The 15936-nt window shown below is 43.0% G+C and overlaps 1 protein-coding gene across 1 annotated transcript in view; it reads left to right on the top strand.

The window, feature by feature from the left end:
- The window catches only part of SF3B2 (splicing factor 3b subunit 2), a 61556-nt gene that overhangs the window by 175 nt on the left and 45445 nt on the right, over window positions 1-15936 (top strand). Inside the window, exons 2-8 of the mRNA XM_066582553.1 lie at window positions 7391-7428; window positions 11084-11131; window positions 11565-11720; window positions 11811-11859; window positions 11945-12036; window positions 12162-12264; window positions 12587-12669. Coding sequence (XP_066438650.1) covers window positions 7391-7428; window positions 11084-11131; window positions 11565-11720; window positions 11811-11859; window positions 11945-12036; window positions 12162-12264; window positions 12587-12669 — 569 coding nt within the window. The remainder of the gene's footprint in view (window positions 1-7390; window positions 7429-11083; window positions 11132-11564; window positions 11721-11810; window positions 11860-11944; window positions 12037-12161; window positions 12265-12586; window positions 12670-15936) is intronic.

Raw genomic sequence — 15936 nt, 5'->3', positions numbered from 1 at the left:
CTCCATCCTGGCAGCTGCTGACAGAACACGTCCATAGTGCAGTGTGTAGGGGAGGCGGCTTGCAGTCTGTTCTTTTCTCCTCCACCCCCGCTCTGTTCTCTTGGTTTTCTTTCTTGCCCCTGTTATTAGTGCATGGACTGTACCAATACGTTGGCCAACGGGGGACATATAGCAAATCTAATGCAATAGAAAAATGTCAGCTTTGCTTGTTGCGTTCCCTTTTCAACTGATTTCTGAAAAACAAGATGTGGAATCTGATGGTTGCTATGGGAAACTGCGGAACTTCAACCTTACACAGTTTTAATCAGTCATTCATAAACCAATAAAGTGGCAGCTATGTGATGCACAGACGCTTCTATCACTAGTGCTTGTAGTCTGTTGTTCCATCTGAGGGGGGCCGTGTGAATGACTCCCCGAGATGGTGGAGTCCTGATCATAGTGGGATCAGTAGAATCCCTGTAGTTATACGTGGATGGCCTGCTGCAGCATACAACAGGAGCAGGCGCTGTGTAACATCACCGCACACTGCAACACTCAGGACAGAAGTCCCCTTTATGTTCTCCTTGAACCATCGCATTGAATGCCTCTGATTGGTTTATCGAACGCTGCATTAATTGGCTCAGGTGCGGCGCTCGAGAATCAGTCAGAACCAGCGATTCCTGATGGCGGGATTTATGAACCCTCTAACCAGGAAGTGGCGGCTGAAGACTGCAAACAAGTGCGGCAGAGCTCCAGGGCGAGAAGTGCCACGGAGCGGACAGCCCCCGTTAGGTAATGTATTCGTGTGTATTTTTTTTAATGCAACTAGGGTTTATCTTTGGGGTAGGGATTAGATTTCAATCATCCACGAAAATCCCGGCAAAAGTGCTACAAAATCATGATATGACCGTGAGAAAACGCAGCAATATTGCACAGAAATCGTTGGAACACAGCTGCGATGTCGTTGCAATTTTCAGGCGGTGATATCGCTGTTGCCCGTGTGAAAGAGGCCTTATGTATACTGGGGAGATAGCTACATAAATCAAATATAACTGATAGATCACAGCACACACTTCACCTTGAATATGCAGGGAAGACAATCCTCACCAAATGGTGCACGCTCATCAGAGATCCTGGATCGTAGTTTCAGCAACAGAGTATGTATGAGAGCAGCACCCCGGGGGTTAAATTAAAGATCAAATCTTTATTGTGCCCATAACAACAATGTTTCAACCCTCCATCCGAGGGTCTTTATCAGATGGAGGGTTGAAACGTTGTTGTTATGGGCACAATAAAGATTTGATCTTTAATTTAACCCCCGGGGTGCTGCTCTCATACATACTCTGTTGGGGAGATAGCTACATAATGCATGAGAAAGAAAAAAGTATTGGAGTTGCCCATTAACTAGTCGTACCACCTTATTCTCAGAACCTAGGGGGTCCTGGCAGTCCGATCCTCAGTAAGTGATGGCATATCTCAGCCTGCGTCAAGACTGACTAGTGAGAGAAAAAGAGTGTCCACGGCTTGTCAGTAGATTTCCCCTTCACATATAAGCTCGCTTGGCAGTAGATTGTCTCCCTTCACATATAGGCTCGCTTGGCAGTAGATTGTCTCCCTTCACATATAAGCTCACTTGGCAGTAGATTGTCTCCCTTCACATATAAGCTCGCTTGGCAGTAGATTGTCTCCCTTCACATATAAGCTCGCTTGGCAGTAGATTGTCTCCCTTCACATATAAGCTCGCTTGGCAGTAGATTGTCTCCCTTCACATATAAGCTCGCTTGGCAGTAGATTGTCTCCCTTCACATATAAGCTCGCTTGGCAGTAGATTGTCTCCCTTCACATATAAGCTCGCTTGGCAGTAGATTGTCTCCCTTCACATATAAGCTCGCTTGGCAGTAGATTGTCTCCCTTCACATATAAGCTCGCTTGGCAGTAGATTGTCTCCCTTCACATATAAGCTCGCTTGGCAGTAGATTGTCTCCCTTCACATATAAGCTCGCTTGGCAGTAGATTGTCTCCCTTCACATATAAGCTCGCTTGGCAGTAGATTGTCTCCCTTCACATATAAGCTCGCTTGGCAGTAGATTGTCTCCCTTCACATATAAGCTCGCTTGGCAGTAGATTGTCTCCCTTCACATATAAGCTCGCTTGGCAGTAGATTGTCTCCCTTCACATATAAGCTCGCTTGGCAGTAGATTGTCTCCCTTCACATATAAGCTCGCTTGGCAGTAGATTGTCTCCCTTCACATATAAGCTCGCTTGGCAGTAGATTGTCTCCCTTCACATATAAGCTCGCTTGGCAGTAGATTGTCTCCCTTCACATATAAGCTCGCTTGGCAGTAGATTGTCTCCCTTCACATATAAGCTCGCTTGGCAGTAGATTGTCTCCCTTCACATATAAGCTCGCTTGGCAGTAGATTGTCTCCCTTCACATATAAGCTCGCTTGGCAGTAGATTGTCTCCCTTCACATATAAGCTCGCTTGGCAGTAGATTGTCTCCCTTCACATATAAGCTCGCTTGGCAGTAGATTGTCTCCCTTCACATATAAGCTCGCTTGGCAGTAGATTGTCTCCCTTCACATATAAGCTCGCTTGGCAGTAGATTGTCTCCCTTCACATATAAGCTCGCTTGGCAGTAGATTGTCTCCCTTCACATATAAGCTCGCTTGGCAGTAGATTGTCTCCCTTCACATATAAGCTCGCTTGGCAGTAGATTGTTTCCCTTCACATATAAGCTCGCTTGGCAGTAGATTGTCTCCCTTCACATATAAGCTCGCTTGGCAGTAGATTGTCTCCCTTCACATATAAGCTCGCTTGGCAGTAGATTGTCTCCCTTCACATATAAGCTCGCTTGGCAGTAGATTGTCTCCCTTCACATATAAGCTCGCTTGGCAGTAGATTGTCTCCCTTCACATATAAGCTCGCTTGGCAGTAGATTGTCTCCCTTCACATATAAGCTCGCTTGGCAGTAGATTGTCTCCCTTCACATATAAGCTCGCTTGGCAGTAGATTGTCTCCCTTCACATATAAGCTCGCTTGGCAGTAGATTGTCTCCCTTCACATATAAGCTCGCTTGGCAGTAGATTGTCTCCCTTCACATATAAGCTCGCTTGGCAGTAGATTGTCTCCCTTCACATATAAGCTCGCTTGGCAGTAGATTGTCTCCCTTCACATATAAGCTCGCTTGGCAGTAGATTGTCTCCCTTCACATATAAGCTCGCTTGGCAGTAGATTGTCTCCCTTCACATATAAGCTCGCTTGGCAGTACATTGTCTCCCTTCACATATAAGCTCGCTTGGCAGTAGATTGTCCCCTTTCACATATAAGCTCGCTTGGCAGTAGATTGTCCCCATTCACATATAAGATCGCCTGGCAGTAGATTGGCCTCATTTACATATAAGCTCGCCTGGCAGTAGATTGGCCCCATTCACATATAAGCTCGCTTGGCAGTAGATTGGCCCCATTCACATATAAGCTTGCTTGGCAGTAGATTGGCCCCATTCACATATTAACTCGCTTGGCCCCGCTCACATATAAGCTCGCTTGGCAGTAGATTGCCCCCTCCCCCTTCACATATATGCTTGCTTGGCAGTAGATTGGCCCCCCTCACATATATTCTTGCTTGGTAGTAGATTGGCCGCCCTTCACATATATGCTCGCTTGGCAGTAGATTGACCCCCCTCACTTATATGCTCGCTTGGCAGTAGATTGGCCTCCTTTACTTATATACTCGCTTGGCAGTAGATTGACCCCCGTCACATATAAGCTCGCTTGGCAGTAGATTGGCCCCGTCACATATAAGCTTGCTTGGCAGTAGATTGGCCCCGTCACATATAAGCTCGCTTGGCAGTAGATTGGCCCCGTCACATATAAGCTCGCTTGGCAGTAGATTGGCCCCCGTCACATATAAGCTCGCTTGGCAGTAGATTGGCCCCCGTCACATATAAGCTCGCTTGGCAGTAGATTGGCCCCCGTCACATATAAGCTCGCTTGGCAGTAGATTGGCCCCCGTCACATATAAGCTCGCTTGGCAGTAGATTGGCCCCCGTCACATATAAGCTCGCTTGGCAGTAGATTGGCCCCCGTCACATATAAGCTCGCTTGGCAGTAGATAGGCCCCCCTCACATATATGCTGGCTTGGCAGTAGATTGGCTCCCTTCATATATAAGTTCGCTAGGCAGTAGATTGGCCCCCCCTCACATATATGCTTGCTTGGTAGTAGATTAGCCCCCCTTCACATATATGCTCGCTTGGCAGTAGATTGACCCCCCCTCACTTATATGCTCGCTTGGCAGTAGATTGGCCTCCGTTACTTATATGCTCGCTTGGCAGTAGATTGGCCCCCCCTCACATATAAGCTCACTTGGCCCCCCTCACTTATAAGCTCGCTTGGCAGTAGATTGCCCCCCCCCCCCTCACATATAAGCTCGCCTGGCAGTAGATTGGCCCCATTCACATATATGCTCGCTTGGCAGTAGATTGGCCCCATTCACATATAAGCTCGTTTGGCAGTAGATTGGCCCCATTCACATATAAGCTCGTTTGGCAGTAGATTGGCCCCATTCACATATAAGCTCGTTTGGCAGTAGATTGGCCCCATTCACATATAAGCTCGCTTGGCAGTAGATTGGCCCCATTCACATATAAGCTCGCTTGGCAGTAGATTGGCCCCATTCACATATAAGCTCGCTTGGCAGTAGATTGGCCCCATTCACATATAAGCTCGCTTGGTAGTAGATTGGCCCCATTCACATATAAGCTCGCTTGGCAGTAGATTGGCCCCGCTCACATATAAGCTCGCTTGGCAGTAGATTGCCCCCCCCCCCTCACATATATGCTCGCTTGGCAGTAGATTGGCTCCCTTCACATATATGCTTGCTTGGTAGTAGATTGGCCGCCCTTCACATATATGCTCGCTTGGCAGTAGATTGACCCCCCTCACTTATATGCTCGCTTGGCAGTAGATTGGCCTCCTTTGCTTATATGCTCGCTTGGCAGTAGATTGGCCCCCCTTACATATAAGCTCACTTGGCCCCCCTTACATATAAGCTCACTTGGCCCCCCTTACATATAAGCTCACTTGGCCCCCCTTACATATAAGCTCACTTGGCCCCCCTCACTTATAAGCTCGCTTGGTAGTAGATTGCCCCCCTCACTTATAAGCTCGCTTGGCAGTAGATTGCCCCCCTCACATATAAGCTTGCTTGTTAGTATCCCCCCACCCCCCCACATAAAAGCTCGCTTGGCAGTAGATTGCCCCCCCCCCCTCACATATATGTTTGCTTGACAGTAGATTGGCCCCATTTACATATAAGCTCGCCTGGCAGTAGATTGGCCCCATTTACATATAAGCTCGCTTGGCAGTAGATTGGCCCCGCTCACATAATATAAGCTCGCTTGGCAATAGATTAGCCCCCCCCTCACATATTTGCTCGCTTGGCAGTAGTTTGGGTCCCCTCTCACATATTTGCTCGCTTGGCAGTAGTTTGGGGCCCCCCTCACATATTTGCTCGCTTGGCAGTAGTTTGGGCCCCCCCCCCTCACATATCTGCTCGCTTGACAGTAGTTTGGGCCCCCCCCCCTCACATATCTGCTCGCTTGACAGTAGTTTGGGCCCCCCCCTCACATGTTTGCTCGCTTGGCAGTAGTTTGGGCCCTCCCCTCACATATTTGCTCGCTTGGCAGTAGTTTGGGCCCTCCCCTCACATATTTGCTCGCTTGGCAGTAGTTTGGGCCCCCCCCCTCACATATTTGCTCGCTTGGCAGTAGTTTGGGCCCCCCCCTCACATATTTGCTCGCTTGGCAGTAGTTTGGGCCCCCCCCCTCACATATTTGCTCGCTTGGCAGTAGTTTGGGCCCCCCCCCTCACATATTTGCTCGCTTGGCAGTAGTTTAGGCCCCCCCTCACATATTTGCTCGCTTGGCAGTAGTTTGGGCCCCCCCTCACATATTTGCTCGCTTGGCAGTAGTTTGGGCCCCCCCTCACATATTTGCTCGCTTGGCAGTAGTTTGGGCCCCCCCTCACATATTTGCTCGCTTGGCAGTAGTTTGGGCCCCCCCTCACATGTTTGCTCGCTTGGCAGTAGTTTGGGCCCCCCTCACATACTGTCTTTTATTTTTACTGCTTTGGTTGAAAAATATTCTAAGTTAAAGCGCTGTGGAATAAGTTGGTGCTGTACAAATAAAGATTATTATTCTAAGTGTTTGAATTCAGTGCACTATGTAACTACACGCTATACATCACTGCTCGAACTCTCTCATCACCAAAGCATTTACAGGGTGGGCCTCGGAAATGTACCCCAGCAGTACATTCCTATGAAAGCTGTCTAAAAGAAATTCTATTTGTTGCTCATAGCGACCAATCACAGCGCAGCTTTCATTTCTTATACTGCTCAGGTAAATGAAAGCTGTGTTGAGATTGGTTGTTGGCAACAGACAGCTTTCATCAGTGAGTGATGCTGAGCTAATATTCTGGTCACCCGCTACAGCAAGTTTCACTGGAATGTTGTTTACCAGGAAATATTTTAATTAGATGCTCTAAGAATAAAAGAAAATCCTTAGGAGGCTTCTGAAAAATCGCACCAGTGTCTACAAAAGTAGGCTAATGGGGCAATACGCAAAGCGACCTGCACGTTGGTTTGCCCTGAGTATTTTAGTACTGTATAGTCAAAATATCGGATACCTTTGTGTTATAACTGTTATTCCTAATTCCACTGAATAGTTTTTCTGAGCATGGGTATTATATATACCGTATTTTTCGCTTTATAGGACGCACCGGATCATAAGATGCACCCCTGTTTTAGAGTGGGAAAGTAGGGAAAAAATATTTTGAACTCACCCCGGGCCAGTACAGAGATAGTGCCAGGCGATGGAGCAGCAGAGGTCTGGAACAGCGGAGCTCCGTGTCATAGCGGTGCTTCTTAAGCAGGAGAAGGGAAAAAGCCGATTGGTGGAGGCGGGGAAGCAGCAGCAGTTCCCGCCGGGGCTCACCACCAATCAGTGGCACGTATGGGCAGCAGTGGGGAGGAGAGAAAACTAGTAAGTGATTGCATATTTGTTTGTGCGATCGCGACTTTTTTTGCATGACCACGATTCAGTTAGCGTTATCACACGTTTAAACGTGCGAACAAATGCCGGTGCGATGAATTTTGGCACATTCGCTTTATAAGACGCAGTGACTTTTTCCCCCGCTTTGGGAGGAAGAAAAGTGCGTCTTGTAAAGCGAAAAATACGGTAATTGCCGTCACCGTCCTGGGACCGGCTTTCAACTAGTGTACACACAAATAACAGCGCTAATACGATTTACAACTACTGTCATAAAGAAGACATATCAGAGGCGTTCATATGTGGTGCGTGTATGGATGATGGACATGCATATTTTACCATATTGTTCTTATCTGATTTTAGGGAGCAGAGATGATCCCAACGAACATACTGCAGCACAGGTAACATACATTTCTGAAAGTCCTCCCAAAAATCCCAGTACAGTAACAAGTCATTTCTCAATTCATATCCTATACACTTACTTTAGACTATAAGTATTTAACCCCTTAAGGACGCGGCCCTTTTTTCCCCCATTTTCAGTCTTTCTCCCCCATCACCCCCACCTTTTAAAAAATCATAACTATTTTACTTATCCATCGACGTAACTGTATGAGGGCTTGTTTGTTTTGCAGGACGAGTTGTAAAAACGTTTTAAAAAATTCTAGGTGGAGTGAAATAGAAAAAAAATGAAATTCCGCCATCTTTCTGTGCGTCTTGTTTCTATGGCATACACGCTGCAACAAAAATGACATGATAACTTTATTCTATTGCAGTATACAAACTGGGAGTGGCAGTATCTGTGGTGCAATTAAAGATGTCTTTTATTCCTCCAAAACAATTAAAATACAACGTTTCGACTCATGGAGTCTTTTTCAAGTATACAATTAAAAATGACATGCAACACTTATGTAGAGACCTTCCACAATAACCAAACAGATCATAATGCAGAAAGCCAGTAAAATGACACCTCCCAACAACATTAAACACACCTGTGTCTGAAGTCATCATGGCGAGCCCCTCTTCCATGCAGATGTCAGTGGGTATTTGTGTTTTTGGGGGCTTTGTTGGATCAGACCCAATACGTGGCTATGCATATGCCTGTCCAAATTGGAACAGAGCATCTCCAAAAACAACAGATATGCAGTGGTTATTGCCTACCAAAGGAGATTCAAGGAAAGACAACGCGTAAACTAGTGATGGGGTAATGAGGCGCCAAGGCTCATTGATGCATGTAGGGAGCGAAGCACATTTAATCTGATCTGATTCCACAAAAAGCTAGTGTAGCACAAATTGTTGAAAAAAAGTTACTGTTGGCTATGACAGGGGTCAGAACACGCAGGGCATTTCAGCTTGCTGTGTACGGGCTGCGAAGCGACAGACTGGTCAGAGTGTTCATGCTGACCCCTGCCTTTAATGGGCACATGAGCAACAGAATTAGACCATGGAATAATTGAAGAAGGTGGCCCAGTCTGATGAATCGTGTCATCTTTTATGTTATGTGGACAGTCAGTGGTGTATCTCACCTAGAGAAGAGATGGCACCAGGATATAGTGTGATGCTCAGGGAAATGTTCTTAGATCCTGGCACTCATGTGGATGTTAGGTTCTGTGCAGACCTTGTTATTGCCTCCGTCCAGGGGTCCTATCCGGGTTTCTATTTAAAAATACCAAAAACTGTATGCTGAAACGGACCCTATCTTGGCCCTTAATTATAATAATGGTTTCCATTCATTTCTAGCATGTTGTGGCTGAAAGAATAGTGTGACGGACTGTGCTATTCTATCTGACACATAATGCCAGTATTGAATAGAAATTGGTCCCTGTTTCAGCAGCTTTAGGTAGGACAAGATAGGTTCCACCAAGGGGTGCCATTTTCGTAATTTTAAATGGAAACCCTGAGGGGACGCTTGAATAGAGGTATCGTGTTTCCCCAAAAATAAGACAAGGTCTTATATTAACTTTTGCCCCCAAAAATGCGCTAGGGCTTATTTTATTTACCCAGTAGGCTTGGTCTAGGTCCTTCCCGCTGCTCTCCAGAGCCCTGGTGCTGTTCCCACAGTTCGCAGCTGTCCACACAGACTGACTTATTCACAGCCAATACTTTGTGGAGACAGGATTTATGAATCCCGTAACCAGGAAGTGATCATGTGTGGGCGTCCAAGGGCTGAGGGAACAGCGCTGGGGCTCTGAAGAGCAGCGGGAAGGACCTGGACCGACCCTGTTGGGTAATTGACTTGGAAGACCTTCCTGAAAAGCGGTTTAAAATGCAGCAATTGCATTTTTACAGCCCTTTTCGTGTAACTAATGCATTCTTATTGACTTTTTAATGAACAGTAACTAGGGCTTATTTTCAGGGTAGGGCTTGTATTTTAAGCAACCTCACAAATCCTGAAAAATTGTTCTAGGGCTTATTTTCGGGAAACAGGCCCTTCAACACATACCACCTAAAACATTGTACTAACCAAGAACATCTCTTAAAGGCAATGGTATTCACTAATGGCAGTGGCCTTTTTCACTAGCATAGTGCACACACTGCAAACAATGTTCAGGAATAGAGAAGCGTGACAGAGTACGAGGTGTTGATATAATCCAGATTCTCCAGATCTAAATCCGATCGAGCATCTATGAAGTGCAATCCATGAAGGCTGTAGCTCACAACTTAAAGGCTTTGCTGCTAAGATCTTGATTCCATATTCCAGAGAAATTCCGGAGTCCTTGCCTCTGTGGATCAGAGCTGTTTAGGCACAAGGGGGTGCTACTCCATATTAGGCAGGTGCTTTTAACCTCTTAATTCTATAGGACGTACAGTTATGTCCTGCAGTGTTGGCATATGTATGAAAGGGAGATCACGCGGCGATCTCCCTCCATACACCACGAGCATCGGCTGTTTCTTACAGCCGTCAGCCGCCCCTAACAGCTCTGATAAGCTGTTCAGCTCATAACAGCTGTTAACCCTTTAAATACCACTGTAAATTTTGACAATGGCATTTAAATCCCCTGTCCAATGTTCCGGGGTCCCGTACGGCCCCCCACGATGAGTACGTACGGAGCCGTGCGGGTGTCAAGTTATCCCATCTGGGGACTAAGATAAAAAGTTAAAATAAGATCAATAAAGTTTTACTAATTATTTTTTTTTAAAGTTTAAAAAAAAACAACCCTTTTTGCCATATTAATAATAAAATAATCTAAATAATAAAAGAAAAATACATATTTGGTATTACTGCATCTGTAAAAATCTGATCTATTAAAGTAATGCATTATTTACCAGTCAGAAAAAAAAACGCCAGAAAGGCGTTTTTTTTTGTCACCCTATGTCCCAGAAAAAATGCAATAAAAAACTATCAAAAAGTCGTATATATTCCAAAATGGTACAAACGCAAGCTATAGTACGTCCTGCAAAAAAATGAGCCCTCGCACAACTATGTTGACAGAGAGAGAAAAAATTTGTGATCGGAAGATAAAGGTTGAAAATCATTAAAAAAAATAATAAAAGTAGTACCGGAAAAAAACTCAAACTATATAAGTTTGGTATTGTAATTGTACTGACCCGTAGAATAAAGTTTTCATGTCAATTTTGTTGCAGTTTGTGCACCGTAGAAAATAGACGCACACAAAGATGGCGGAATTTCATTTTTGTTTTTTTTTTCATTTTACTCCACTTAGAATTTTTAAAAGTTTTTCAGTACATTATATGGTACATTAAATAGTACCAGTGAAAAATACAGATCGTCCCGCATAAGAAACAAGCCCTCTGAGATCTATGTTGCTAGATAAATAAGAGTTACGATTTTTTAAAAGGAGGGAAGGAAAATCGAAAATGGAAATAAAAGGAGCATGTTATCAAGGGCTTAATGTTTTGATTGACCGACTGTATATTAAGGGAGCTCTCCAAAAAAGCAGAATTCAGCATAGTTTTAAAGCTTCCCATCAATCTGATCAATTTATGTTAGCCATAGACCCAGAATCATAAGGGGATATTTCCAAATACTGTCCGTATTGCCAGTATTTGCTTCCTTTTTGGTTTCACCATTTTATTGCTTATATTGTATAATTTCAGGCCCATGATGATGTTGAAATGTCCTCCACAAATTCAAGACTTGCCCAGGTGAGGAGAATAGTGCTAAGTGTAATTTTCCAAAATTTGCCTTTCAGAACTGCCTCTTGGACTACATAAAGTCAACATAAGAAAAACTGCTCATTATGCCTGCATGTTGTCACTTGCCTCTATCAAGGCTTTTTTACTTTTTTTCTTTAACTTGTATATATGAAGACCATGACAAGTAATAAAATGTGCTACATGGTTTTAATTATGCTAGATTTAGCTGGATGAGAACACCCAAGCAACTACAGGCAACATGGCCTATTTCATAGATCTTCCTACCATTTAACATTAAAAGAATATCCACAGGGATTTATTCACTGTACTATGTATGATGTTGGCTGACTTGAGGAAAGCAATTCTGTTATGGCATATTCTGACATCTCATCTCTTATAGCCTCTAATTCCATTCCATTGTACATCTTACTTTTCTTGTTAGATGGCTGGAATGCCAATGCCCAATCTGCCAGCTCCTCCTCCAAGCATGGGCATGGGATTTCCACTTGGCCTTAATTCTCGCCTGACATCTGACCAAGAAAACAACAAACCGCCACAAACAGGAGCAGTTCTTCAGCAAAACGATGGACTTCCTAAGGTTTAAAGCTGTTTGTTTTCTACACTAGAATTATTGCCAATATATCCTTAATCCAAAATCTAACTTGATGAACACTGTTATATCTTTTAGGCAACATTAATTGACCCGGAAGTCACTCGATCCCTCCTTCTTTCTAGAGGTAAGGTCAGGTGCACAAAACATAGATTTTTGCATATTTGTCTTGCCTACAAAGTAGTGCATTTGTATTCTTTTTTTCTCTACAGGTAACCTTCCCATTGCCACTACTATCCCACCGCTAATGCCCTCCATTATTCGTTCACGTATTCTCAATCAGTCTGGAGAGGATTCCAAAGACGTAAGATCTCCATATTTGTTCTGGCCTTTTGATCAACTGTAATAAGTTCAGTCTGCTTACTTAAGTTTTGTCTTTGGTTTACATAATTCAGTGTGTGTATACTTTTTTTCCACCTCGCCCTCTAGATGGAGGATTCCTCTTCTGGTCCAAAGATTCCACAAGTCCTTGAAAAAATTCTTCAACTTAAAGAAATTAGACAAGAAGAGATGATGATGCCAGTAACCACAGGTAGTACATTTTATGCTGAAAGGTGTCGGAGAGCTGCTAAGTATCATCAGCACATAGTCAAGATATCAATTCATCTGTATATTAAATAAAAATCTGCTTCCGAAATCCCTTGCAACCATGTGATTCCTGGTGTAAATTTTCATTGAAGTGAAAACATAGCCTGAAGCAGCAGCATTGGTATACTGATATTAGGCTGTGACTTTCATGAGCACCTGTGCTATATGCTTTTTATTATTACAAATAAATTATATAGATGTATAAAAGCATGTTTATATCCTTAGGCTTTTGTTTTAATAGAAATAATTCTTTTTTTATGTTTTAGAAGAGGAAGATTATGATAATGATCCTCGTCAGATTTACACTGCTTCTGAAACAGAAGATGATACTACTGGACCAAAGAAGGAGGTATGCGAATAATAGGCAATGGAAGTTTTATTCATTTAATTGCCCTATTAGGTCTAAAGGTGTTGTCCCACAAACAAAATTCCCTAAAGTGTTATTTTGAGCACTTGTACATTACAAATAGTCGTTTTTGTTTGAAAAACCTTTCTTATTCAGTGTTTGTGTCCCAATGACATCATTGTGTTCCACATTTTAAGGGGTGGGGTATAGTGGATGCAAGGGAAGCCCAGTGACCATTAGTGGGATGGCCCAGGGCTGTAAAGAAGGGAAATCCCCAAAATATTCCTGTGAGTATGACTGTAAGAAGAGGGAGGGAGCATGGGAAGTAGTGGCATTGGCGCCTTACTTACCTAATCTTGGGTTCTTAACTCACCTCCATCTTCTTCGCTTTGGCTTCCCCGGCGTACCAGTAGGGTCACCTCCTCAGTGACAATCACTTAGTGTTGAGAGGTCGCTGAAATTGGGGGAAGCGAACGGCGAGTTTTGGTGACCCCCCCCCCCCCCCCATGACAGACGGGATACAGAGTAGTTAGTACTACTTGGTTCCACTTTGCCTTCTTGGCTGAGGGAACCACTTGGGGATAATCAGGGAAGTTGGCTCATCCCTGATTCCTAGCTATGGGGAAAAAAAGGAAAAACCACAAAAGCAGAGAAGACCTGTGGAGCAGGAAGGTGCCTTTTTTAGACACTAAGCTAAAGCTGATTTAGCTCAGTGCCTACTGGAGGGGTATAGCTGGTAAGATAAACTAACTTTCTTTGTACTTAGTGTCTGCCTCCTAGTAGCTGGAGGTATACTCAAGGTCTTGTGTTGTCCCCAAATAAATATGACGAGAAATCATTTTACGGTAGTACCAAAAATCCTATTTTTATCATCTTGCAAGATCTAATGAATTGTATATCATTATATTAGTGAGAAAATTCCTAGAATTATTCTCTTTAATTATCTGACAAATGCAGTTATGCACCCACAGTTTTCTATGCACCAAAGATATTACTAAATAGTGTCCTTTTTGTCCAACTTTTGCCATAAAAACGGTTGCATTTTTTAAAATAGATAATATCTCCTGTTCATATGCAATACTAGCTGATATACCCGACTTCGTCCGAGTTAATTTGGTACTGGTGTTTATCTGGTGTTCACGGAAAATCTTATGAAGTCGTGGTTACTTTAGAGATACTGAGGAAAAACATATGTTCACCATTTTGCATAGTTCTCTGCGTTACCCAGGAAACACCACGTGGAGGCAACCATGCGACGTTTCCTTTATATAAAATGACATCAGGAAGTTTGAGAATTAGATTACGTACATAAAATTTGGACACTAATTCTTTTGAGCATAGAATTGAATAATCGAGTTGGACCCATTAGCTTTTCCTATTTATGACATAATCAATGCTCGTGCCAAATTTCCCGTTTCTATAACACCGGAAAGTGAGAAAATTACATTCCGCACGTAAAATTTGGACGCTAATTCTTTTGCGCATAGAATTGAATAATGGCGTTGGGACCCATTAGCTTTTCCTATTTATGACATAATCAATGCTCGTGCCAAATTTCCCGTTTCTATGACATTGGAAAGTGAGAAAATTACATTCCGCACGTAAAATTTGGACGCTAATTCTTTTGCACATAGAATTGAATAATGGCGTTGGGACCCATTAGCTTTTCCTATTTATGACATAATCAATGCTCGTGCCAAATTTCACATTTCTATGACACCGGAAAGTGAGAAAATTACATTCCGCACGTAAAATTTGGACGCTAATTATTTTGCGCATAGAATTGAATAATGGAGTTGGGACCCATTAGCTTTTCCTATTTATGACATAATGCCCGTGCCAAATTTCCCGTTTCTATGACACCGGAAAGTGAAAAAATTACATTCCGCACGTAAAATTTCGACACCAATTCTTTTGCGCTAGAATTGAATAATCGAGTTGGGACCTATGAACCTTTCCTATTTATGACATAATCAATGCTAGTGCCAAATTTCACGTTTCTATGACACCGGAAAGTGAGAACATTACATTCCGTACGTAAAATTTGGACGCTAATTCTTTTGCGCAAAGAATTGAATAATCAAGTTGGGACCCATTAGCTTTTCCTATTTAGGACATAATCAATGCTCGTGCCAAATTTCACGTTTCTATGACACCGGAAAGTGAGAAAAATACATTCCGCACGTAAAATTTGGACGCTAATTCTTTTGCGCGTAGAATTGAATAATCGAGTTGGGACCCATTAGCTTTTCCTATTTATGACATAATCAATGCTCGTGCCAAATTTCGAGTTTCTATGACATTGGGAAGGGAGAGATTTAGATTATGTACGTTAAATTTCGACGCCAATTCTTTTGCGCTAGAATTGAATAATGGAGTTGGGACCCAATTACTTTTCCTATTTTGGAGATAATCTATGCTCTTGCCAAAATTCATGTTTCTACGACTTTGGGAAGTTGGAGAACTTTTGCCGAGTCAGTGAGGGCTTTCAGCTTTATATATATATATATATATATATATATATATATATATATATATATATATATATATATATATATATATATATATATATATATATATATATATATATATATATATATATATATATAAGCAATATACACTGCTTGGAGAAGGGTTTCCTTCTGGTTGTAATGAAAATCAGCTCCATAAGAGCAGCTCCCATGTTGGGTGATTATGTGCTGTCCTTGTAATTACAGAACTGCCATTTCTGTGAATGGTTATACTGTTACATTTTCCCAGCAGCAGCTATCGTAGGGGAAATATCCCACTAGCCGTGACTTACCCTGGCAATATCTGCTGTTTTCCAAGGAATAGCACCTAGGTTGATCAACTTTCTACCTTGGGCTCCATATTCTTAAAGGGTTTTGTACATGTTGGCACAACAACTTTAACTCTAATGAAAAGTGTAGTTGACAACATAGTTTGTGCAGTTGTCCAACCATGTTTTATACAGGGTAAAGCTCCATGAATCAGTCACCAGCTAGTGTAACAGGGTGCAAAGAGTGTGAAGGATAGTGTTAATGAGGTTCTGAGGAATAATGTTAAAGAAAAGCAGTTTGCTGGGGGAATGTGATAGATTTGCCTTAAAAAGATGCGTATTTAGATTTAGAGCATGCTTAAAACTGAGTCTTGTATTAATGTCATTATCCGGGGTTGCGTATTTCAGGGACTGGCTGTGGCACAAGAGAAATCCTGAAGATGAGTGGGGAGTTCTGGACTATGGAGGAGGTTAATCTTAGATCTCAGGCA

The sequence above is a fragment of the Eleutherodactylus coqui genome, chromosome 11 (genome assembly GCF_035609145.1).
Source record: "Eleutherodactylus coqui strain aEleCoq1 chromosome 11, aEleCoq1.hap1, whole genome shotgun sequence".
NCBI lineage: Eukaryota > Metazoa > Chordata > Amphibia > Anura > Eleutherodactylidae > Eleutherodactylus > Eleutherodactylus coqui.
Note: the sequence above shows the minus strand (reverse complement) of the source record. Positions and strands in the feature narration are given on the sequence as shown.